Below are 25,777 nucleotides of genomic sequence, written 5' to 3'. Positions count from 1 at the left end.
ATACGCCAACATTTCCGATCGCCATGAAAGTAACCACCAAGCAAGGTTCCTCCCTGAACAACAGACGAAGCTGCCACATTGAAGAGGAACAAAAAGACAACTTGACAGCGCTTTCCGCACTCGCTCCTCTTTCTCCGGGCTAGTCACTGGATTTCAATGTTCATCCTGCGCTTTGTAAGTATACCAATTAGCCCAACGGGAAAGAAAAGTGGCCTGTTAGCCCACGTTAGCGGCGTTGTAGTTTTGAGCCGCACTTCATATCGACTTACACGGCGATTAGCAATAGCAGCAGTTAGCTTAAGTAAGTTCAAAGAGTGTGCAACACCATGCAGCCACGTTAACCTTAGCATGTAGCCTTTAGCGGCGGTCATTTGACACTGTCGTGTCGCCGTGCCCTTGGGTTTTACTCCCAGCGAGATACTTCGGGCGAAATGATGCCAAGGAGACAGTGTAATCGCACAACCGCCGTGGTAATTCTTGAGAAACGCGAAAAAGTGTCGCGTGTGGAGCTAGCCCACTAGCTAGCGATGCTACATTGCTTGCTATCAGCACCGGGGGTTGGGGGGGGGGGCGCGGGTTAAGAAGAGGGCACTTTTACGGTCACGACTAATAGGCGTTAACTTTATTCTCAGGGCTTTGTTTTCAATTGAAAGCAAATCTGACAAGCTCATATCTCTCTGCAATGGTTTCAACAGAATCAAGGCTATCGGTTCCACTTATTTGAGTCGACAAGCGATGAAGATAACGCTAGCCATTAGCTTCGAGGTGGAAAAAAAACTAGCCTTTCCTCGCAACGTTCAGGGTTTGATCTGATCAAGTGCTCGACGTTCATGTTTCGGTGTTTACATATTAGATCGTGTGTGTGTACAGGTGAGTGTTTTATGCGTGGTTTTGCCATTTAGGGCTTGGCCAAAAGGTGTAGCCGGCGAACGAGCTAAGTACCTTCCGCCCTTTGTGGCAAATCTTGACCCGGGACACGGCTGACCTATTTCGTGGCATATTTATCATTGTACCATGCTTACATGTCAATAATGGACATAATCGATTTGGGTAACTGCAGACCAACAACAACGCACCTTTATCGTTTTGGTACAATATCTGCAGTCAATCTAGTGGGAATGGAATGTGTGAAATTCCAAAGATGAGTTCCATGAGACCGGCATAGTCCGACACATATTTTAAACACGATTCCAACGATGTTCCGCTTTAAAACAGGTGAAAGCAAAGACAATAGGGGGGCGACATTTGAGGCACGACTTTTTTGTTTTTGTTTTTAATTAACAAACTAGTTATAGATTTTCAAGGCCGTCTGCAAATCGACCAATTCCTATTAAATTTGGCAGAAGCATAGTAAAAAGTATGATAAAGATGCGCTTGCCGGTTTGAAAAAAACTTACCGCAAAGTTTTTGAGGGACGATTGTCAACTATAAATTCGGGGAATGCTGTCGGAATATTCGAACGCCTGTACGTGGGCTTTCAAGAAATTTCGTCGTGATTTAAACTGCGACACGTTAGGCGTCATCATTGATGTTGTATCGCGCTAAGGTGAATTAAGTCTCTCGCTGCCTTGAATATAGTCTTTCAAACCAGAGAGCTACCTGGCCTTTCAAGTCGCAATGTGCTGCGCACGAGGTGTGTTTTAGCACTACTGTAAAATCGGAGGCATAAAAGACTCCGGCATTTAGCCATGCGGGCTGAGGTGAAAGGAGGAAATGTACTTGGAGAGGAAGTTGACTCGAGCAGCTGTGACACTAAAGGCCGAGCGCATTCCCATGCCTCTCAGTTTTCAATGTATGACCTTCCAATGGAGTCCCCCTGGTCAGTTCATCATTTTTGGAATCTCTGCCTCGAACCTTAACAGGATCATTTTTCCACACCAGCGAATCTTACTGCGGACACACGCGCCACCCTCGTCTTTTATTTAGGGGCAATTTAATTTTCGGTCCTTGGTGTCAAAAGTGTGAGAAAGTTATGTGGAGTACAGTGTTGCTGGCTATGACATGAACCTTACTTTGTGTGTGTGTGCGCGTGTGCGTGCTTGTGCGTGATCAACTTAGGCCGTAACAGCTTAGCCATCCAAGAAGTACAGGCCTATCATTCGTCACCCCCGTAACTAAATGACTTAACGGAATGGTTCGTTGCACTGTAACCACCTGCGGATATCACAGGAGCAGGTGCGCGCGTGTGCGTGCGACTCGCACAGTGGCACAGAGAGCAGAGATGACATAGTTCCAGTTTCAAGTACAGTCTCGAACAATCTGACAGTGTTTTCCAATCTCTAAATCCCCCACGATTACAGGTTGTAAAAGTGTCGAACCTTGAAGCTACAGTTTTAGCAAAAGAGGGCTGCCGAGGAAGTTCTTCAATGAATACTTGAATATAAAGAAAATGCAAAAAAGTGTTACACTAAACAAAGAGTGCGGTAGTTGATTTTGACCTATTTCACCATGCGTGGTTCATATGCATGTAGTTGGTTGATATCGTTGCTGTTCAACAGAATATATTTGTCTCCAATTTCTTAAATTAGATTTTGTGATTGTGATTGAAAAAAAAAACTTTTTAGAGATGTATACTTTTGATTGGATAGCAACAAAAATAAATGAAAAGGCTACTTCAACTCGCTGTTTGCTAAGCTAACAGACAGAACTTTAATTGTTGTACACATGATCAATCATAGCCCAAAAGACCAAAATCTCGGCAAGCAGAGCGGAAAGCCCCCATTCACGGGATACCTTGCTGGAAGACAAATTCCCATTACCCGTGTGTCCTGTTTGGCCAACGATTTGCTGTACTTTCCGCACCGTAAGCCGCTTCTTTTTTTTTTTTAAAGTTCTCTAGTTATACTTTAAACTAAACAAAATAACAGAAGGAGAAGTGCACATTGTTGCCATCGGGCCACAGGTCAAAATATAGAAGTCAGCACGTCGGGCCGTTTAGAAATCAAAGACCCTGTTTGATCAAATATCACAAGCCGGGCTCTAAAAGCGATTTGACACTAGTCCGTTGCGGAACCGTAGGATACGAAGGTGCAACTTTTGTTGTCATTTGAAGGCGGTAAGCGGGAGGCCACAGAGAATTATGCGGCGCCACGGCCACCTTGCGCGCTTCATCCGCCCCGTATTGGTTAATGAATCATGCACGCGTTAGCACAATGTTCGTTTACGGTTGTTGCCACAGCGCCGCGAGAGAGTAAAGGGACCGGCTCGGCGGCACGGGCGGTGTCTGACATACTGACGACTCATCTTGATGCCGCTACACCGTTACCGGCTGACGCTTAAGCAACAGGTAGGAAAGCCGGTACGTGATCTTATGAGCGCTTGTGCTCTCCACTTCAAAATATCTGGAGCCGCCGCAGCAGCAGGTGAAAAGACCTTTCGATGCCCAAACATTTGAGAATGCAATTAAAGCCGCAGCTGTGAACAAATGTATGTCGCCGATGGCCTTTACTTTTCCAGGATTTCAAGCAGCTGAGAATTGCACAAGAACCAGTTGTATTTTCTTGTTGCCAAGGCACTGTTTGACTCCATGCTGCTGTTGTTTTTTTTTTTTTTGTTCGGCTGACGCTTAAGCAACAGGTAGGAAAGCCGGTACGTGATCTTATGAGCGCTTGTGCTCTCCACTTCAAAATATCTGGAGCCGCCGCAGCAGCAGGTGAAAAGACCTTTCGATGCCCAAACATTTGAGAATGCAATTAAAGCCGCAGCTGTGAACAAATGTATGTCGCCGATGGCCTTTACTTTTCCAGGATTTCAAGCAACTGCAGCTGAGAATTGCACAAGAACCAGTTGTATTTTCTGGTTGCCAAGGCACTGTTTGACTCCATGCTGTTGTTTTTATTTTTTTTAATCCTGAAGGAGCTTATTATCACGGCCTCCAGTTGTGAAGAGTGGCCATAAAGTTAAGATCATGACTTTGATACCAGCGCACGCGGAGTCCTTTTTTTATGAGAGTAAGCATGGAGAGCATTTTCTCACTTGTTTTCTCTCTTTTTCTTTTTACTGTCCTTGGTTAGCACCACCTAGGGTGTAGTTTTCAAAAAAAAAAAAAAAAAAAAAAAAAAAGGGTTGGTGGGGGGGTGTCGCAGTAGTGCTAAGCAACCCTTGAGCAACAATGTGAGCGAAAGAACATCCCCCCACTGCTTTTGCACATCCTCTGAACCAGTGCAGTTTTGTGTTTTGGGGCGGTTTTTATTGGACTGAGCTGAACGAGCATTTAGTCAAGTATGAAATTGATCTGTTGCTTTCGACTTCTCTACATTGTCTTGAGTTATTCGATGAATCGTTTCAAAAGCATGCAGGTGTGACTTCTGCATGCTGTGTTAAGAGCAACCATTGTGCTCCAAAGTAACCTTTTATATCCTCATTTGCGCTCTCTCGCTGGCCCGTAGTCACTTGTGTCCGAGTCCGATCTTTGACTCTGCCGTTGCATTTTGTCTGCGAAATAATGTGCTTGACTCCCTAATCTATGGAACCTGACATCCCCAAAAGATTGTGACATTCTTTGGTAAATTAACACCGGGCAGATGAAAAATGATGCTTTCAAAAGTAGTTGAGGCGCCCTCCTCAAGAGACCTCCAAGGAGTTTGACGGGTGGGTTTTACGTCCAAGAGTGCACACGTACGGGGATGTTTGTCTCTTCGTAGAGCTGGTGACGGCTGTGTATTAACTCGCCTCGCTCCTTGCAGGCACATTTTAACAGACTTGAAAACCAGAATGATTGCAAGGAAAGACAGAGGAGAGTTTGCATTAACCTGCTGTCTAGCAGATTATACAATTGTGATGTCGTGCCATTTTTATGGCTGTCATTTTTATTAGGATTTACAATTTATGACCCAGTCAGATTTATTCCGAGCCAATAACGAACAGCAGCCCTGACGTTCGTCAGCCCTCAGCCAGGGAGGAAACCGAGCAGGTGTGATCCTCGCCTTTATCCCTGATCTCTTTGAACGTTCACGCTTCTCTTATTTCGTGCTGGAATGCAAACGTGGCTCAGTGACCCCGAATATTTTAAATGAATATTTTAAATGCGCCTTCGGTCCGGTTTGGACCACGCTTCTCTTATTTCGTGCTGGAATGCAAACGTGGCTGAGTGACCCCGAATATTTTAAATGCGTCTTCGGTCCGGTTTGGACCAAGTTACATCAAACATCTGAATAGAGTGTGCTCCACCTACAGGTCGAAGATAAAATGGCAGGGGAATTTGAATTTCTTAACTGTCACAACCAGCAGCTCAGTTCCAAGTGTTGTTGCGATATGGCTAAAAGAAGACCACCGTGGTTCTTCACTGTCTGGGTGGACAATCGTTTGGATGGTGAGAGGAGTCCGAAGTTGATGTCGTCGTCTTCGTTTCGGGGTGTCTTACTCCTCCATTTGTTGGCGTCGCAGTGCCCTCGAGATGGGAGAAAACTAGGAAGAAAAAAAAATCTAAACTACTCTCTGAGATGCTTATGTGCGCTAGTCACAAAATTGTATTTTTTCTGCCATTTCATTCCAGTTTGCCCGCCCGGAAAATGGAACTGTGCCATGTGGAAATAATTTTATCGTCACTCTCTCGTAGTACAAAGCGACTGTGCCTATCAAGCAGGTGTCTACGGTATGTAGGGCATCTTTATCTTGGCGGCGCACATGGTGCCAATTTGAATTTCTTAACTGTCACAACCAGCAGCTCAGTTCCAAGTGTTGTTGCGATATGGCTAAAAGAAGACCACCATGGTTCTTCACTGTCTGGGTGAGCAATCGTTTGGATGGTGAGATGAGTCCGAAGTTGATGTCGTCGTCTTGGTTTCGGGGTGTCTTACTCCTCCATTTGTTGGCGTCGCAGTGCCCACGAGATGGGAGAAACTATGAAGAAAAAAAAAAATCAAAACTACTCTCTGAGATGCTTATGTGCGCTAGTCACAAAATTGTATTTTTTCTGCCATTTCATTCCAGTTTGCCCGCCCGGAAAATGGAACTGTGCCATGTGGAAATAATTTTATCGTCACTCTCTCGTAGTACAAAGCGACTGTGCCTATCAAGCAGGTGTCTACGGTATGTAGGGCATCTTTATCTTGGCGGCGCACATGGTGCCGCTCTGACCCCAAGGCGAACGCAGCTTCCTCACTCCTCCTTTCCTCCTCCTCCGTGCGTCGCGCTTGTCCAAGCCGCCACGGATGACACCCCCGTTGGCCCCTGTTGACTCAGCTCCCACGCAGCTGCGTGAAGGTTGCACAGTCTGGTCATGCCCAGTCTGGATCCAGACAAAACAGGAGCCAGACTCTGGCGCAACCCTCAGACCACGAGGCAGGCCAGGCGGACAAAGTGGAGTGGACCGAGACGTGACGCACTTGTCACCGTATCCCTACCTAATAAACATTTCTCGTCGAGACACTTGCGTCTTTTCTTCCAATCCACTCAAGACGATCTCGGTTTTTGAGCTGACGAGGCTTAAGTACACGACACGCAATGGTAGAGGAAGAGCGGCTGTATGAGTTGAAGGACTCTTGTCCATATTCTCACGCGACTGAAACCGAATCAAAGGCTTTGCGGTTGCGGGATACCCCTGGCCCGCTTCTCCTTCTGTTGTGACACTGTTTAGGTGCTTGTGATTTTCTGCCTCGAGATGGCACCCCCGCCGCCCCTTATCGGCATCGAGCGTAGCCTCCTTTGGCTCTCTCACAATTGCCCTTTTCACTCCCGCTGGCTTTCTTCTTTCTCTACAGTCACTGTTGATTTTTGTCGGAGGCCAGCTGATTTGGGAAACCCTCTGCAAATCTGATAGCAGATTTGCAGACCCCTTCACTCGCTCTCACACACACATACAGAAATTGTATGCTGTTCCCTGAACAGTAAAGCATGTGGTGAGCGCCAAGGGAAAGTTCCCCCAAGGGACCTTTTGCAGGGCTGCAGCCTTTCTCAGCTGACCTTTCTCCCAGTTTTATTTATACCATCCGTATAGATCGACTAAATAGGAACGAGCGTTTCACATTTATTTTATCTGTACCTGCCACTGAGTTGACTTTTAGCCCTGAGTTGTGATTGACTTCATTTCTTTGGTCTACCTTTTCTTTTTGCAGCTTCATTTTCTTAATGCGTGCACCTCTGCAAGCACATCGACAGTTGTTTCTTTAAAATGAAATGCTCATTACAATAATTCAACGACAGACTTGTAAATATTTGCTTGTTGTTTAACGAGTGTTGGCTTCCGCAGACAGCGTGACTGGAGAGTGAGGTAGCACTTTTTTTTTTTTTGAGTCATTTGCATGCCTTGCCGGCAGCACAGTGACAGCGGGCCCGACGCTGCCTACAGTTGACCCACTTCTCTGCCGGGAAGCTCACTTGGGCTCCGTTGTCTGCGTTGCATTTCTTAGTCATGCTATTGTGCATCCGATGTCCGTTTTCACAGCATTCTCCAATCAGAGCGGCGTAGGAACTCATCTTTGGAATAAAGCTTTCAGGGAAGTTCAACGAGGCGCTCACATTGCGTTCAATATCGAGTACGTTTGAAGTTTTGAGTGACAATTTGAAGACTCTAAGCGCGGAACGGCTTGGCCCACTCTCGTAATCCCCGCCTCGTGACTTGCAGCCTGTGACACCGTGCTAAAGTCCGAGCTCCCCTCCCTGCGCTTCCCGCAAGAGCCACTTAAACGCCGTCATGCACTGTTCCTTGGCACTCCTCTCCACCCCGCCCCCTTCGCGCATGGCGCTCGCTCCGAGACGGCTCCAACCAGTTTGTGGCGGCCGGGTTTAGGCCGTCAAGGACTTGGCGCCGTTCAGCGCTTCAGAGAAGGTCTCACATGTGCCCTTATGGTAGACGGTGCTCGAATGAAAAGGTGTCATCCGCTTATAGCTGACTCAGAAATGAAAAGGAGTTAGTCGGGGTGGCTTCTCTCACAGTCTGCACTCATGTTTACATCAAACATCTGAATAGAGTGTGCTCCACCTACAGGTCGAAGATGAAATGGCGGGGGAATTTAAATTTCTTAACTGTCACAACCAGCAGCTCAGTTCCAAGTGTTGTTGCGATATGGCTAAAAGAAGACCACCATGGTTCTTCACTGTCTGGGTGAGCAATCGTTTGGATGGTGAGATGAGTCCGAAGTTGATGTCGTCGTCTTGGTTTCGGGGTGTCTTACTCCTCCATTTGTTGGCGTCGCAGTGCCCACGAGATGGGAGAAACTATGAAGAAAAAAAAAAATCAAAACTACTCTCTGAGATGCTTATGTGCGCTAGTCACAAAATTGTATTTTTTCTGCCATTTCATTCCAGTTTGCCCGCCCGGAAAATGGAACTGTGCCATGTGGAAATAATTTTATCGTCACTGTCTCGTAGTACAAAGTGGCGACCGTGCCTATCAAGCAGGTGTCTACGGTATGTAGGGCATCTTTATCTTGGCGGCGCACATGGTGCCGCTCTGACCCCAAGGCGAACGCAGCTTCCTCACTCCTCCTTTCCTCCTCCTCCGTGCGTCCCGCTTGTCCAAGCCGCCACGGATGACACCCCCGTTGGCCCCTGTTGACTCAGCTCCCACGCAGCTGCGTGAAGGTTGCACAGTCTGGTCATGCCCAGTCTGGATCCAGACAAAACAGGAGCCAGACTCTGGCGCAACCCTCAGACCACGAGGCAGGCCAGGCGGACAAAGTGGAGTGGACCGAGACGTGACGCACTTGTCACCGTATCCCTACCTAATAAACATTTCTCGTCGAGACACTTGCGTCTTTTCTTCCAATCCACTCAAGACGATCTCGGTTTTTGAGCTGACGAGGCTTAAGTACACGACACGCAATGGTAGAGGAAGAGCGGCTGTATGAGTTGAAGGACTCTTGTCCATATTCTCACGCGACTGAAACCGAATCAAAGGCTTTGCGGTTGCGGGATACCCCTGGCCCGCTTCTCCTTCTGTTGTGACACTGTTTAGGTGCTTGTGATTTTCTGCCTCGAGATGGCACCCCCGCCGCCCCTTATCGGCATCGAGCGTAGCCTCCTTTGGCTCTCTCACAATTGCCCTTTTCACTCCCGCTGGCTTTCTTCTTTCTCTACAGTCACTGTTGCTTTTTGTCGGAGGCCCGCTGATTTGGGAAACCCTCTGCAAATCTGATAGCAGATTTGCAGACCCCTTCACTCGCTCTCACACACACATACAGAAATTGTATGCTGTTCCCTGAACAGTAAAGCATGTGGTGAGCGCCAAGGGAAAGTTCCCCCAAGGGACCTTTTGCAGGGCTGCAGCCTTTCTCAGCTGACCTTTCTCCCAGTTTTATTTATACCATCCGTATAGATCGACTAAATAGGAACGAGCGTTTCACATTTATTTTATCTGTACCTGCCACTGAGTTGACTTTTAGCCCTGAGTTGTGATTGACTTCATTTCTTTGGTCTACCTTTTCTTTTTGCAGCTTCATTTTCTTAATGCGTGCACCTCTGCAAGCACATCGACAGTTGTTTCTTTAAAATGAAATGCTCATTACAATAATTCAACGACAGACTTGTAAATATTTGCTTGTTGTTTAACGAGTGTTGGCTTCCGCAGACAGCGTGACTGGAGAGTGAGGTAGCACTTTTTTTTTTTTTGAGTCATTTGCATGCCTTGCCGGCAGCACAGTGACAGCGGGCCCGACGCTGCCTACAGTTGACCCACTTCTCTGCCGGGAAGCTCACTCGGGCTCCGTTGTCTGCGTTGCATTTCTTAGTCATGCTATTGTGCATCCGATGTCCGTTTTCACAGCATTCTCCAATCAGAGCGGCGTAGGAACTCATCTTTGGAATAAAGCTTTCAGGGAAGTTCAACGAGGCGCTCACATTGCGTTCAATATCGAGTACGTTTGAAGTTTTGAGTGACAATTTGAAGACTCTAAGCGCGGAACGGCTTGGCCCACTCTCGTAATCCCCGCCTCGTGACTTGCAGCCTGTGACACCGTGCTAAAGTCCGAGCTCCCCTCCCTGCGCTTCCCGCAAGAGCCACTTAAACGCCGTCATGCACTGTTCCTTGGCACTCCTCTCCACCCCGCCCCCTTCGCGCATGGCGCTCGCTCCGAGACGGCTCCAACCAGTTTGTGGCGGCCGGGTTTAGGCCGTCAAGGACTTGGCGCCATTCAGCGCTTCAGAGAAGGTCTCACATGTGCCCTTATGGTAGACGGTGCTCGAATGAAAAGGTGTCATCCGCTTATAGCTGACTCAGAAATGAAAAGGAGTTAGTCGGGGTGGCTTCTCTCACAGTCTGCACTCATGTTCATTCTTTGTGTCATATCTGAAAAATGAAAGTAAATGTGGTTGCCGAATCCCTAATTTTTGTCCCCTTGCTCTCTTCGCAGGCTTTCTGTGTTCACTTGGGCCGTACCTATATGGCGTGTGTGAGCGGGGAATTTTGCCAGGCACAGCACATCACCACTGTGGAGAAGTGAATCGGCTGCCCCCTGAAAGACTACGCTACCCAGAAACCCCCTTGATTGGCCACTGTCCTTGGAGGCGCTCACTTTGGCATAGTAAAAAAAAAAAAAAAATCCAAAATTAAAAAGCCCTTCTGGATAGCGCGCGCGTAGTCCTCGGCCCGGCTGTCTGCCAATACGACAACTCTTTGCTTTCCGCTTTCTCTTTGAACAGCCAATCACAAACAGCTCTCCTGAATGGGGTAAAGTGACTCTCGGATAGTCTCTCCATCTTTTTTTCTTTTTACGTTTTGGCTTTGTATCTTTTTTTTTTTTTTTTTTTTTTTACACCTTGGGGTGGTGTTGGACTTGTTTTCGTCCCCCGTCCTCTCTGTGCATCACCCTCATTAGTTGAGCCATCATCTCCTTGTTGTCCTTCCCTTATTTATTCAGCCATTTACGCAGTTCTCTCTTTTCTGACTTCTGAGCCAAAAAGTTACTTTTTGTTTTGTAATTGTTTTTTTCCCCCTCAAGCCGTCTCGCCAACATGAACCGCCCCGCCGCAGTCGAGATAACGTACGAGTGCATGAGGTTCCTCATCACCCACAATCCCACCAATGCCACCCTTAACAAGTTCACCGAGGTATGTCTGCGTCGGTTCCGTCTAAAGAAATGCATCTTTTTATCTTTATGAGGGTCTGTCATCTATATCTGCGTGCTCCATTTTTTATTATTATTATAATTTTTTTTTTACATCTGCCAGGAGCTAAAAAAGTTCGCCGTGAACACGCTGGTGAGAGTATGTGAAGCCACCTACGACAAGGCTCCAGTGGAGAAGGAAGGCATTCAGGTTTTGGTGAGTGACCACAAAGACCCTGATTAGTGTTGGTGGCGTTTCTTGATAGTTGAATATTTTTGTTGTCGTTTCGGTCTCAAGGACTGGCCCTTTGACGACGGCGCCCCTCCCCCAACCCACATCGTGGACGACTGGCTCAAGCTGCTCAACACCAAATTTCGAGAGGAACCCGGCTGCTGCATTGCCGTGCATTGTGTCGCAGGGCTTGGCCGGTGAGTCCACAGCTAAGAGGAAGGCAGTCCCAAACCATGAATCCATCCCAGCATTCCAAAATAACTCTGTTGTGTAAAATGACCCCGTAATTTTGTATTTATGACTTTGATTGTTCGGACAGTCCTATGCCTGACCGAAAGTACATCTCCAACTGTGGTTCTTCTTGCCCACTTGCGAGGGCATGATCGTGCAACTGTTTTTGTCATTGGAATTTGGACTCGGAAGACGAATCCAAAAACCTGAGCAAGCCCCGGATTGTGATTGGAAAACCCGTCAAATTCCACTGTAGCGCATTCAGGTTGACCTGACCAGACCTGAATTTTGTGTCAGGCCCCGCGTTTGCTTTCATTTGGAGATTTGAAGCTTACGCTCCAGGCAGCGATGCGTATTAATATGGCAACGGCCATCCCTTTCAAACTCAGCGGTTGCTACAACAACGTTCAACATACTGAAGTTATTTTTAGCATATTTGTGTTGGCCTCGACATTAGCGTGACGAGCTGCGCGGGCGGCGGACTCGACGAACGGCAGAACGAATTGAACAATATGCTAGCTCTCGCTAACGACGCGCAACTTCCAAGACGAATACATCAAATTAGCTCCATCCCATGATGTTCATTCGACGTCTCGCTGTGTGTGCGCGCTTCTTCTGCTGGTTGAAGAGGCCATCGGCTGCTCAGTTTAGCAGAGTTTATCGAGCACGAGCTTCTCAATTGAGGCTGAAAGTCAAGCCTGTACGCATGTGATCAGTTGGCTGGTCATGAGGTCGGAACTGGCGAACTGCACTCATTCACTGCCCCAATCCGCGACCAGCGTGGCAGAGGATTTTCACACAAGCCGCGCTCAGTTAAAAACAAACGAACAAAAAAGAAAAGAACACGTTTGAAAACAAACTAGACAGAAGCACATGATGTGGGCAAGTTAGTGAAGAAAAACAACAACAACAACAGACTCCTGACCACAAAGGCGCATTTAGCCAATCAGATCTGTTTGTTTGGCCTCCAGCGTTTTGCGTTCTGGATCTTGTATAACTGGCATTCTTGGTTCGGAGCTTCAGTTTTCTCTTCCACCCCCCCCCCCCCAAGTTTTTTTGTTGTTGTTTTTTTTAAAAATAATTTTGGGCGCCTCAGTCACATTGCGTCTGAAACTTGCGGTGAACCCAAAGGAAATGCCCTGCCAGCGTTGCCGTTTGACCTGTCGATGGGTCGTGAACGTTTTTCATGATTCACCCCCCCCCCTTTTTTTTCTATATTTATTGTTCTTCCCCGTTCTCTTTCTGGTGAGAACACAGCACACTGTCGTATTGTAGCGCGTGTGCAGCGTGAACTCGGTGCCCCTGCGGAGCAACGCGAACCTGCGCGCGCCCCTGTTGATTTCCCAGGCCCGTTTCCCAGGTTTAAACACCCCTCCTCCGCCCCGCCGTCTTCACTGATGAACCATGTGAACTGTGGCATTTAATCTTCTCTTCTCCTCTCCTCCTCCTTCCCCTCCTGCTCGGATTCCCGCGCCGCCTCCCCTCACCTTGCGCGCCGGCTTCGACCGACCTCTCAGCGCTCCGGTCTTGGTGGCCTTGGCTCTCATTGAGAGTGGGATGAAGTATGAGGACGCGGTGCAGTTCATAAGGCAGTAAGTCAAGTCTCTTTATTTTGCTTGAGAAGAAAACCGACTCAACTGGTGTGTAAAGAAAAGGCGTCAAAGCCATGAGGAAAAATACCAAGGCACGCCACCAAACGAGAATCCCACCAAGTATACTGTATGTACCGAAATGGCCCTCGTCGTCATCTGGTCTCCGTTTCCTCGCAATTTAAGCTCATTGTTTATCTTCTGCCATCTTGTGGAAGAGCACTTAGTTGTTCTGCCGGCCAGTATACGTCGCGGGTACAGATAGAAAACAAAGACGCGTCGGTTGTTTGTAGAAAATGAAAGATTTTAGGAACACTGAAGCGATTTCACGACAGTGTTCGGGATTCAGCTATGACCTGACAACCCGGCATCTTTACCGACCCGCAGTCATTCGTGCTGCTCGCACGTGGTCCGTTCTCAAACTATTGATTAGAGAGTGGGGAATCACATGACTGCGGTGAGTCCCAACGGCTTTGCTGCGGCGTATTCCTTTGCCGTGGGAGATCATCGGGTATGCACAGCAGGAAATTGGCCAGTTTCACACACTCGGTCGGTCTGACTCTTTATTTCATCACGACTTCACCAGTGCTATGCACAGTGACGAGCAGAACATTGAAACGCTCGATGGCAGAAGGTCCGATCCGTCCACCTGCTGCCTTTCACGCCACCGAATGTCACTTAGTCTTCAAGTAACCTGGCCCAAGTAAATTTGTGCGAGTTTGATACATTACATTGAGCTGAGTCAGGATAACCCGTCGGCGACATTTCCCAAGTAAACGTCACAAACTTACTCGCCGTGTTCTTCTGTAGGAAGAGACGCGGGGCCTTCAACTCCAAACAGCTTCTTTACCTCGAGAAATACCGACCGAAAATGCGTCTGCGCTTCAAGGATCCCAACGGCCACAGCTGCTGCGTGCAGTAAAGCCGGCCCACCAGCACCTGCCTATGCACCTCGAGCGGGATGGGGGAGGGTGAAAATCAACCAGGAGAGCGCTATCAGTCGTTGTTGTGATGAGTCATGCTTAATTGAACAGAGAATAAGCGAGTCGCCCACGGTGGGGGTACACCAGCTGAACCGATGAATGGAAGGTCAAAGCACACAGAGGGGTTCACCTCCCGCTTCTACTGTCAACCACGGCCCACTATTGTTTGCAGCTGTCGCCCATCCCAAAAATATATCTATATATACATATACTTTTGCTTCCCCTCCCTCCTCCACCTCATTCAGCTACAATCGTGGGATATCGTACTTCCATTTTGTGATTTTTTTTTTAATTTTTACACACATTGGTGATGAAATGGATGCAATATGAAATATTCAGATTTTTATTTCTGCAAACATTGAGGTTTATGATTGGAATAGGTTAATGTGTCTTTAAACAAATTTTCAACCTTTTGTGACTGTCCATTTTGGTATTTGGGGATGTTTTTCTTGTTTTTTCTCTCTCTCACTGGGGACACCTGAAAATGCAGTCACATTTTCCCCTTTTCCTTCACTCGTTTCAAGTCTCTTTCATTTTAAAGGTTCACAGAGTTTGAATATGTCTGCGATATTTATGTGTGGGAGTTGCAAGCTTGGCAAGGGGCAAGGACACTGATTTTCAATCGTTTATTTTTTTCTTCCTTTTGAGAGCCATGTCTTTAGTTTATTTTATTTTTCTCGGAGTGCAATAGTCTGTCCACCTCAGTAAAGCGCATCGAACGGCCGTGACACCCTGCACACGCGCACACTCACCATCCTACATCAACCATGGATACGGGACGAAACTCAACAACCTCAAGGTACATTTATTTTTCATATATTTTCAATAGGACCTCCCTTAACCCCCATGTAGTATGGGGGTTAACCCATACTACTGGGGGTTTAACCCATACTACATGGCGTGCACACAACCTGAAATTCTTCCCCCTCCTCATGTGAAAGGCAAAGCGGATATGAATGGTCAGTTGTACTTTTTCTTTTTTTTTTTAAATTGTCCCCATTTTGAAAACATCCCCAATTCGTATTGGTTCTTTAAAGATAAAATAAATGGAGAAAAAAAGCACTCTCGTCTCTTTATTGAGCGTCACAATGCTTTGAAAAGTGTTTGTTGAAGGTTGGGTTCGCAAAGTAGGCCGGTGATCGATCACATGACAGCCAATATGAGTCATCGACCTCGCTAATCTGTTTTTCACCCAGGCACGCCTTCAGAATGATCTTCTCTCCCGTGGCTGATTGGGGGAGGGTGGAGGGGGCCTAATCAAATCATTTATCAATGTATTTGAGAATATCTACTCTAATTCTGGAAACGTTTAAAAGGGGCCACGCAGATCTTTTGCCGCGCCGCCTCTTGTTTTCAACTTGGGGTGTGGACGTTTTCCGGGTTCCGTGCTCTCGTGTTTCTTCTTCCGCAAATCCGGGCTAAAAGCAAGTGCGATAACAGGAGGCCCTCCGAGCAAAACGGATTTCAAGCCATTCTCGTATGGCCCTCCTTATCTGGAACAGCCGGAAGCAGTGCGCGTGTCCTTTTTCCACGGCGGAGTGTGAGTCAGCACCACGTGCAAATAAGAAGAGGAGTACGTGGTGCTGTGAAATGACACCCAGCTCGAGTAATGCACATTTGATCATCGGAGTTCATGCTAGCGGTCGGAGCCACCCAAACGGCTCCCTCTGCTGCCCAGAAGCGGCCATGACGAATCCCTAAAAGGGAGAATTGGTGTCAACCCAAAAAACTCAAGTATCGCTTTCTTATCCCGTCTGTGTCAGGGGTTAAGAAAGCAATACTTTACTTGTGTGTGGCATTTGTTGTTTGTGTAGCATGTGAAGTTTTTAGTTTATTATTGGTAATGAAAACAAGCGTAACAAACTAAAATTGACAAAAACATTTTCATTCACCAAAGGCGGGAGAAAAATGTTTAGAAAAAAATAGTCGTAGTATTCTTATACTGCAGCACAAGCTAGCTGGTTGTGTAAGACACTCAATAGTATGAAGCAATGCAATTTTCCAACGCAGAAAACCACCGCCCCCCCAAAAAAAATCGCCATTATCAAATGTCTTCCTTATCAACCGCATTTACTGGAAAACGGTCTTAAATTGATGTGACTGATGTGTCCTGTTTTGTAGTTCTTGGCGACAGGTTACGTCAGCTCATGACCCATTCATTCCTCACGTGCTGCTAATGATGTACTGTATATCTGCCTTTCCTCAGAACTTTGGGGATGTGTCATTCACTGCATTTGTCGTGACCTTTGGTGACATTGCCATTGTGAGGCCAGAGGGACGGCCTTATGGAGTGCCGCGTGATTATCCGAAACCACCAACGCCTTAAGCTGAACATTGCTCTCGTTGATACCGTCGACATGCTAATTTACCGCACCTCACAACGGTTACAGGTGGTGAGTACAAAGCCGCAGCTTCTGGGAAACTTCTCAAGATTGATAACAGGCATCACACAGTCAACTCCCAAATCTTCACCGTGAAAGCAAACAAGAAATTGCCCCAAGGCTTTTTTGGATGTGTTGCAAGTCATATGTTGAGGGACGCGAGCGTGCAGCTGAATGGATTGGAGCCCCCCCGAGAGCTTCCTGTTGCCAGTAAACATTTCCATCCACCGACACGGTCGCTGTCCATTCGCGTGTCCTTCCATGTGACGGAACGCGCGCTTTTAGAAAGACTATTCTTAGACAGAGAAACGACTCATAATTCAAGAAAATTCCCGTTTCAGATTTTAAATGACTTAACGTTAGCCAAAGGCTACGCATGTACACACCCGCATCAGTGACAGTGCCTCTGATTCATTCCAAATACAGTTCAGCAGTTCCAGCTGACTTTTTTTCCTTACTAGCAGAATTCTGAAGTTTTGGGCTTACACTGACCGCTGTTTTAAACTGCTCCTAATTGCCATCACTTTGTGTTCTGCTCTGACGAAACAAAAGGTTGACCTTTTTGGCCAAAACGCTGCCTCAAGGTGGGGAAGAATTACGGACCATTTCAAATGGCAGCCAGTGTTAACGCAAGACCTCCAGGCTTCTCTTAGAAAGCAAAAACGTCAGGAAAAGTCTATAGAATAGATTATTGGGTTAGTCAGAGCCCATTTTCATGTTGACAGGTGAGCGCTAACTCCAATTTAGCAACAACTATTTGCAGTATAATTAACAAAGTCACTCTGAAAATGTCACTGTCACTAAATCACTCTTATTGTGACTAAATAATTAACCAAGTAACTTACTAAGTAACTAAAGCAAAGTAAGAAAAACAATGTCCAGAAGAGCAGTGGAACGTCTGAACTTTATTTGGGACTCCCAATTTAACATGAGTTTGTGCAAGCAACATGCGAGTTTAGCTTAATTTGGCTTCCCCAATTGAAAAAAGATGATTTTTTTTTTTTTTTTTTAATTGCGGGCTATGAATTATAGGCCACCTTGATGGTGGAAATGGATTTAACTGGGCTTCATTCATTTCATACCACATAAAGCTGGGCACAACACTTATCTATCGCCTGCCATCAAGTTGGAAGTGCATTGAATTCTTCCGCCTTTCACACGACATCCCAGGCATAGATGGAGGAACAAGGATAGCTCCTTTGTAGTGAATAGGAATTTTCAGACATTGAAGTGAAATTGGCTCCTTCCGTTGTTTTGACTGGATACGATAAAACTCTGATAAGAACCAAGCAGGAAGCAGGAGGAAGGCGCCTTGTGCCAAGCTTAAGGGAGGCCACAAAAACTTGTGTGTCGCCATCAGGGACTTGAAAAATGCATGTTGGCTCGTGGCTGTGTTTCTCTTATGAGGCGTGCCCGAAATGTTTGCTGGCGCTTGCGCTCATTTGAAAAACAAATATTCTTATTGTCATGAATATTTGATATGGAAATGAATATATGTAAAAGACACACATGAATTAGTCTGTTCTTAACCATTGTCTCGTGCCAAATGATTCACCCCGGGCTCCAATGCTGCGTGCCATTCCCGGATGGGGGCTTTGCAGCATTTACGCATTTCAACATCTAAAAGGAATTTGTTAAAATTAAATGTATATATGATATTGTTAGTCACTGTAAAAATTAATGAGCAGTCTCAACGTCAATATAAGTTATATATTTTTCATCATAGTTTTTATTTCTATTTAAATTTTGTTTTCAAATTGAGTTTGTTTTAATTAGGTTTCAGAGGGTGTTAGTTTTTATTTGTTTATTTTTTTCAAAAATGATACATTTTAGATAAAAAATATATGTGGAGTATTTTTCAAGTGTAAGATTTAAGAATTGGTTCGTAAACTACAATTCTCAATATCCTGTTTGACCTTCCTTCCTCTATTCAGATGTACAGTAAAACCGTAATAAATACATTTAAGAGCATGGTGTTAACACGAAATCAAAATGTGTTTTCAGTTAGTTATAGATTTTGTAAAAAGCATTTTTTTGTGGGGATGAAAGAAAATATAGTTTGCGTCCAGTATAATAATCTTGACAATGACTACTCATATATAGCTCAAGTGTCCTTAATGTTTGTGAACGCAACGATAGTGTTCCTAAAAAAAATTAAATACAATTGAGCAGTGCTTCAGAAATGTATTGTACTAGATAGAAAAAAACAATGAACTCACTTTAACTACTGTAACATTATGCACAGCTTAAAGATTAACACAGTGCTTGAATATAGGAAAATAGAAAAAAAAAATCAATAATGATTTGTAAACCTGAACCTTAGTGAATGTTCAAAAATATCGACCGACGAGACACCGAGTTGACTCGAGTGCGAATTGAATTTCCCCTCTTCTGCGACACGTCCAATACAAGCACTTTCTCTATCCCACCACCAGATGGGGGTAAAGTACCCTTTAAGTCACCTCTCAATACATCAAGTCACCAGCGGAGGTCAGTAGAAAGCCACCAAATCGGCCTTCCCCTCATCTCCAGGTGATGGATCGTGTCTGGCAGCATCTTGGATGCCGCCAGTCTACCGAGACGCACCTTGCCACTGCGTCGTGGATGTTTGGATTCGACAGCGTGGTAATTAATAATCACATATTTAGAGGAAAACTGGGGCTTGTTTAACTTGCGCGTGCCTTATTCCTAGAACGTCCCGGGAGAACAGATCTGAGGTTCACTAGGCAACGGGTGCCTTGCTAAGGAATGGCAATTAGTGAAAAGCCATGCACTACAAATACTATGTTGAGCGTACTGAAGATTTCCAATAATGTGTACTTCAGGTGTTGTTTTTCTGATGACTCCTTCACTTGCCACCGTACGGTGCTTAAAAATGTTACTTTTTCAAGCTGACGACACCATGTAAAGAAACCATGTAAATAGGCAAAGGACCAACCCAAAAAAGATCCATGTGTGAAGTTGTTGATGAGCTAGCTAGCGCTGGCTTGACTTTGAAGCCATCAAAACAACATTGTAAACTCAATCATATAAAAAGGCCAAATTAGCAAATGATAAATGAAAACAACTTCCTTATTCTTCCTGATATGATGGAGACATTGAATGTCAGAAGCTCGTGTTCTTGAGTGAGCGTGCGGCGTGCCCCGGGCCCCGCCGCGACATCCTAAGCTAGTGTCTGGAGTGTGAGGGGATGCTGAATGACAGGCAGACTTGCTGCCAGTCAATCAGCGGGCCTGTCTGACCTCTCTCACGTCTTTCTTCCTCTATCTGCAGTGAGAGGAAAAAAACAAGTGTCATCCTCCCATGTGGCTTCGTGCCACCTCGCTCCCTCTTTCTCACCGTCTCTCCCTGGACTAGTTTGTCCTCCGCGACGAATTCCCTCTGGCTTATCTCCGTGGACATCCCTCCACTTTTCTCCCACCTCCTCGCCATCTTTATACATCTTTACCCGTTTGCTTATCGGCGATGCTTTCATCTTCCAACTCCAGCCGCCGCTTCCCATTTTTGCTTCATGCAGGGTTGCCCTCTAACCTCCCGTATCTCCCACTCGCCCCCAATTCCTGTCCCCTCTCCTACTTACCCCCCCCCCCCCTTTTTAAAAAACAAACTGAAAAGGGCAATACATTGTGACCATAACTTACAAATTGAAATTGTCCAGTGACAAGATGTCAACTGAAATCTACTTGCCCAGTGAAAATGATCGGTCATTAATAACTCCCCAACTTTTGTTGTTCACAGTATGTTAGAGTTCATGGTTTGGTTGGACATTTTGCTGTTTACGCAACGTTTAATGTTTTTGAGAAGCTAAACTTCCAAAAGGGAATCATCAAGTGCATTTTGGAGCCTGTGAGTTGTGTTGTGTTGCTGCCTAAACGTCAACAATTACACGGTGCCGCCCATTTATTTGGGGTGTAATTCCACTGTTGGCCACTCGATGGCGACACACCGTTATTTGACTGGATACACTTGAAAGAAGGAGAGTGAAAACAGGACAGCTCATCTTCGGTTTTGCTGAAGATGATTGAATTACAAATACTGAATCTTGCTTTCCTCGCATTCATCTGTGAATGTGATCATCGATTTCTCGAAACACAGAAATAGCTCTCGCCCGCTCTCAATAGGTCATTGCTATTTAAATTTCGGGGGCGCGGTCTGGAGCGTCACCCCTGCAACGGAGGGCGATTTACTCTTTGCTAATATCCACGAGTCCGTCGATCGTGTTTCATACTACGTGTTAGCATTAAGCTAGTGGACCTTTTTGGAGCGATTTGTGCTTTAGCTGAGCCTCACGTCTCCTGGTAGGATTGCACCAATGAATAGGGGGGCCTTGTTTAGGCCCAAAGCATTGTTCCTCTTTTAACGCACTTATCGGCATTCATCTCAATAGCCCCGAAGCAGCTGCGAAAGGCCAATCCAGGCTGACACGCAACGTGTTAAGCGGCTGTCTTAACAAGCATCCGTGCTAATTGGCTCTTTGAGATTTCTCCTTCTTTGTCAATTCAGGTCATGATTCGCCAGAAGACCGAGAATGTGTTTAGAATTCCTTTTCCTCCACGTGGAATTTTTATGAAGCGTCTTGGCGTGAGTCAGAGCGCTCGTCGGTGCCCGCGACGCGCTGAGCGTGTTTTCCACGACGACGCGTACCCGATTAGCTTTGGAAATGACAAATTTGCCAGCGAGTCTCGGCGTCGCACGGGTGCCCCAAGCAATTAGGATCCAACTTTTGTTTCTTTAGAGGGAAGCCTGGGACAAAGCGCATCTGAACAAGTGCATGCAGATTGGGTTTGGAGCACAGCAGTGTCTTGTGGCTCACGCAGGTGGATTTTTGAACGGCATTGAGTCTTCCCGTTTCTGCATTCTTAAAATGCATCTAAAGGAGAGCGTGAGGACATACTGAAAAGAGGAAAGCACAGATGCGTCCTTTTGCCGGCGCCAGTTGCAGACCAGCGAGAGGCGTGAAAAACGGCAGAAATAAAGAACGTCGAGCCGAGCGCCGCGTTTAAGTTCCCGCGTTAAACTGCCACTTTCGAGCCTCGCCGCATGTTTATAAAACAAGGGCTTGACGCATTTGTCTGCGCAGAAATAACATTCATTAACTCTGAGGGGAGCTGCAGCTGGTGGAAAAAGCCACTATTAGGCTACAGAAAAGAATAAATTGCCACTGAAATTGCGGCGTCCCAAAAAAACAACAACGTCGTCGGGGCCCCACAGCACAGATGGGGAGATAATGTGATCTTCGCAGCAGCTGCACTATGTGGAGGGCCGTTTATTTTTAGCTGAGCTGAACTTTCAATTAGCAGTCAAGATGGTGATATATGTCGTGGCCTGATGGGGATTTGAATTCAAATATCACAACTTGACCTGACTTAGGATAGTTTCAAGATACGAAGTTCTTTAACTTGAGAGCAAATATTGGAGACACACAAGTGCCAGATGAAGGAAAATGTCTCGGGGCCGGCCCTTGATTTTGCATGCCGGGGTGTCATTCAAGTCACGGTGAAAGTGCTGGCTCACTCCTGCTTTCCTTTCAGGGCTTCCCTTTCTTCCTCTTGATTGTCAGCGCAACGCTCGGCGCATTGACTCCTGCCACGGTGAGATGCCGAGAGGATGAGAGCGAAATGGAGAGGTGAGCTTACCGTTATGCCCAAAGTCCTCGACCATTGTGGGCGTATCAAAGTGGCGCCGACGCTCTCGGTTATGTTTATGTGCAGCGGGGATTCGCTCAACGCGTGCGTTAAAAGACTTTTGCCGTTCCCCGTCACCTGGGAAGTTCAAGCGGGCTCACGGGGCCCTCGACAGCCCAAGGGAGTACTTGGCTTCTCCGCATGGTTCCTTTCATCTAAAGATGTCACTCAGTCACGCGCTGCGTCGTCGGGACAATATCTCATGGTCCAAGTCCAAGTCTAATTTATTTTGGCGATGCCGAGGACACCGGAGAGACTCTCGTGGGCGCTCACGAATTGGATTTGGAATGCACTTGAACGCGTGAAGTCCAAACGTGCTGTTTTGGATTGCTCTCGAACAATTGCTTTCAACTTCACGTTCGCGCGATATGCGCGAGTGGCAAAAATCTTTGGGGTGAAATAAAAGGAGAGAACTTCATCGGACCTCTCAAGTTTTGAATGAGCATTTGCAGCCGTCCCATTTTTCAAGTTCATTTTTCAGTGTTTGTTTTTCTCAACAGACGCTCCACAAAGAGCAGTGGAGCAAGTCACCGCAGCGTTGACGTGGCAAACGGGCTCGGTTGAAAAGAGGTTGGACTGGACTTGCGCGATGGTCGTTTCAGCATTAGGTGAGACCGGTATTTATGAACCCCCTCACATGACTTTATTGCTTGTTAATTTTTATCGTCGTATTTGAGCCTCGTGTAGCTCAAGAAGAATTGTCACAGCTCCCGCAGCGGATCTCATTATCTTGCTTAGACAGATGCAACACGGATAAAATGGCACTAACGATGCTTTTCATGCATTATTGTCAGGCCGAGATCAGGTGTTTGCATCTAATTACATGGATCCGAATGCCTTTTGAGTATTGCCCCCCCCCACCCCCAACCCGGTGCTCTGTTTACCACCTGTTTCTTTTGTGTTTCGTAATAGCGCCCCCCCTTGCTGTCGTGAGAGCCTAGCGAGGGCGGCTCGCATTTGATGAGCGCTGATCGCAAATGCACAGATTGCAGCGGCGTTTGCATCCTTGATATCAGCAGGCTGGGAAAGCGGATTCCAATCGGAGCAGACGCGCGCCGTTCCCCTCAACTTCGAGTGGAGTCGGCCGAGGACACCTGAGACGGCGACATCGTTGACGGCCGATAGTACAAAGCTGACCTCTAATGGCACTGTCTTCCCCTCCTTACAGCAAAGCTCTCTGTGGTTTGACGCGCATGTATAATTCAAGGCCGTTTCTGTCGCGTAGCACATATTCGCAGGCGCCGTATGAGCCCTAGTTAGTATTCGGAGTGCGTCCCGCACAGACGCCTCCGTCAGGATGCGTTGCAGGGGTTCTCTTGGTTGGAGGTAATGGAAGCATCTGCGCAGGAAATTGCGCGGAAACGAGAGGTTGAGGAAATGAGGAACTTGATGCACATGCACCCCCGTACTATTCCGCGTCTTCTCAGGTGCGTTAGCGAAGAGAGCACCTCGCCCGCCGCTCATACGCGCGGGCTGTGAACATCTCCGAGGCAATTTTCGTCGCAAACAAAGGTGGGATGTCGAAAATAAACGCAAGCGGCGAAGCAAATCAGGAATTGCATGCCTGCGGGCATTTGTGTTGACACAAGTATGTTGCTAAATTCCGCTTAGCGGTCCGACGGTGCCTTCCTAGCTCAATGTATTTTTTTTCCCCTACCTTTACTTAAGCACTCATTCTGAGTACGTTTGCCACCTCTGAAGTAACGTTATTGTCCTTTCTCCTTCCAGCCTTTCCCCATGACACAGGCAGCCTCTCTCGTGCCATCACAAGTCAAGCTGGGATGAAGTGAATTCACGTGAAGTGACGTGTTTCAGAAGCCCAAGTCATGAAATGCCCTTTGTCATACCTTCGCAAAGCGAGAAGCCACCGTGTGGGCGTCGCTCTCACAACTGGAATTATGTACAGACGAGTCGCAAATGAGCAGCTCGGGGGAGCCGACCGACGAGTCAAACGTTCAATTCGCGCTCAGAAGAATACGGCATTGAAAGCAATCATCAGGTTTCCTTTGTAACTTTTACAGACAATGTGACTTTATCGTCAAGTGTTAACGTTGCCTGGAGAAAGAAAGGTGAAGCCCAAAACAATCTTTTGTTGTGCATCAGCCCACGTTTGCTTGCAGTTTGGAACGCTTTCAGCACAATCGGATCCCTGCTGTCACCTGGCCGCGACACGCGCACACATTTGTTATCGTTTCGTTGCCGACCCAGCTTGCAATCCCGCTTGCATATTTCACAATATGGCCACGTTGCAGTCAGCGCGTGACATGCCCCCGCGCCCCTGCCCCGCCCGATCTCATTTATGGGAAGCAATGGCAACTCTTATCGGCGCAAGAGTGAAATAGCAGTGGATTGCTGTCGTTAACATGTCGGTCCCAACCTGATGGAGTGTTTCCCAATCGTGTAGAGACGCGCTAGCTGGAGCGATAGGGCGAAGCCGATTCTGTCTTTGTGGTCGTCCTCCGGAATCGTAGCAGCTTGTGTGTCAAAGGAAAATTTGAATGGCACTTTTTTTTTTATGTCAGGATCCGGCATAAAAATGGGTTTAAGCGAGCTAATCAATCTTGTTTGGGACGGTCCGATGGGGCTAAATTATAGTCTTCGCCTGTCATGAATAACAAAACCCCCTTTATCGATTGGAGTCCAATGAGTTCAGCAAATAATACAAAAGGAAATAAATCCCACTGACAGACCGATCGAAAGAGATGGGAGAATGTTTTTAATTAAAATGCCGCACAAGTCAATTCTAACGCTAAATCATATTCTTGAGAGCCATCTGTTACTGAATGTTGTGGGATTTAATGCTTTGGGCTCACGACGTCGGTAACTGATTCTGACGGTGCGGTTCAGATGGAAACTTTGTTGATCGTCGGAACAACAAGTCGAGCTGTTTGGTGAGACAGCGGAAGAAAGCGTCGCAGCCCGGCCCGCCTCATCCGACCTCGCAAGCGTAACAAATCGTCACGCGGCTTTCTTTTTGCCTCTCATCAAAGCAGCAGCGGCATGCGGGGATTCGAGGGTGAACTGTACTTGAAGTGGAGCGCCAAAACACCACAAGCAGCCAGCGTCTGCATGGCCGGATATAGACAACCGCGGCGGCACAACATCAGTCAGCTAAAATGTCTCCCCCGGCTTAAAATATAAATATCCCCACATGCATCAATATTACTATACATCATGCCCTAAAAAAAATAAAATAAAATAAAAAAAGCCTGATTAACTATACCCTTGCTCTTTTTGCACTAATGCCTTACTAAACATCATGCCGACAAAAAACAAAACAAAAAAACAAAAGGATTACCATACTTACTATAAGCGAAATCGGGTTTATTGTTTCCTCTTACCAATGCCGGGCCCTCTGCTGGAGTTTGAGACCGAAATGTTTTTGACATGTTGATTGATATACAGCGAATCCTTTGAGGGTGAAAAGGCATCGGGACCCTCAGAAAGTCATCCGATGTTTCCTCCTCAATCTGAAATGAAGTTAGATTTCACCGCGATCCTTTGGGTTTTGCAGGTCCTTCAGCCCCCGGCCCCGTTGGGACCAGTAGAGAGCACGCCGCAAGCATCCAGACGAGACTTGCGTCTCAACTATTCCAGCGGAGTTGCCCTGATCAACAAAACATCTTGAAACAATGAATAAAGTTGGCTTGCACCTTTTTGGTATACATGGTCGTTTTTTTCGTGCCAAAAACGCC

The 25,777-nt window shown here is 46.7% G+C and overlaps 1 protein-coding gene across 3 annotated transcripts; it reads left to right on the top strand.

Annotated features, from left to right (window-relative positions):
* The first annotated feature begins 52 nt into the window (after positions 1–52).
* LOC109514633 (protein tyrosine phosphatase type IVA 2) lies at positions 53–15,068 on the top strand. Of its 3 annotated transcripts, none has more exons than XM_019867910.1 (7): positions 53–174; positions 10,290–10,606; positions 10,878–10,986; positions 11,107–11,199; positions 11,281–11,411; positions 12,963–13,037; positions 13,845–15,068. In XM_019867910.1, the coding sequence occupies exons 2-7, from the start codon at positions 10,602–10,604 to the stop codon at positions 13,954–13,956; spliced, it is 525 nt and encodes a 174-aa protein (XP_019723469.1). In that variant the 5' UTR covers positions 53–174; positions 10,290–10,601; the 3' UTR covers positions 13,957–15,068. The 3 variants fall into 3 exon arrangements, with proteins under 3 accessions (XP_019723469.1, XP_019723470.1, XP_019723471.1); XM_019867911.1 differs by lacking the exon at positions 53–174 and adding an exon at positions 3,167–3,286; XM_019867912.1 differs by lacking the exon at positions 53–174 and adding an exon at positions 3,556–3,576.
* The last annotated feature ends 10,709 nt before the right edge of the window (positions 15,069–25,777 follow it).

This window comes from Hippocampus comes, unplaced genomic scaffold (genome assembly GCF_001891065.2).
Source record: "Hippocampus comes isolate QL1 unplaced genomic scaffold, H_comes_QL1_v1.1 scaffold207, whole genome shotgun sequence".
Taxonomy (NCBI): Eukaryota; Metazoa; Chordata; class Actinopteri; order Syngnathiformes; family Syngnathidae; genus Hippocampus; species Hippocampus comes.
This window is presented reverse-complemented; position numbering and strand designations above follow the sequence as displayed.

What these genes read in the sequence shown, in the direction of transcription:
- LOC109514633 (XM_019867910.1), top strand. An exon ending in CCCTTAACAAGTTCACCGAG is followed by an intron (nt 10,987 to 11,106) that starts GTATGTCTGCGT and finishes TACATCTGCCAG; the next exon opens with GAGCTAAAAAAGTTCGCCGT. An exon ending in TGTGTCGCAGGGCTTGGCCG is followed by an intron (nt 11,412 to 12,962) that starts GTGAGTCCACAG and finishes CCGACCTCTCAG; the next exon opens with CGCTCCGGTCTTGGTGGCCT.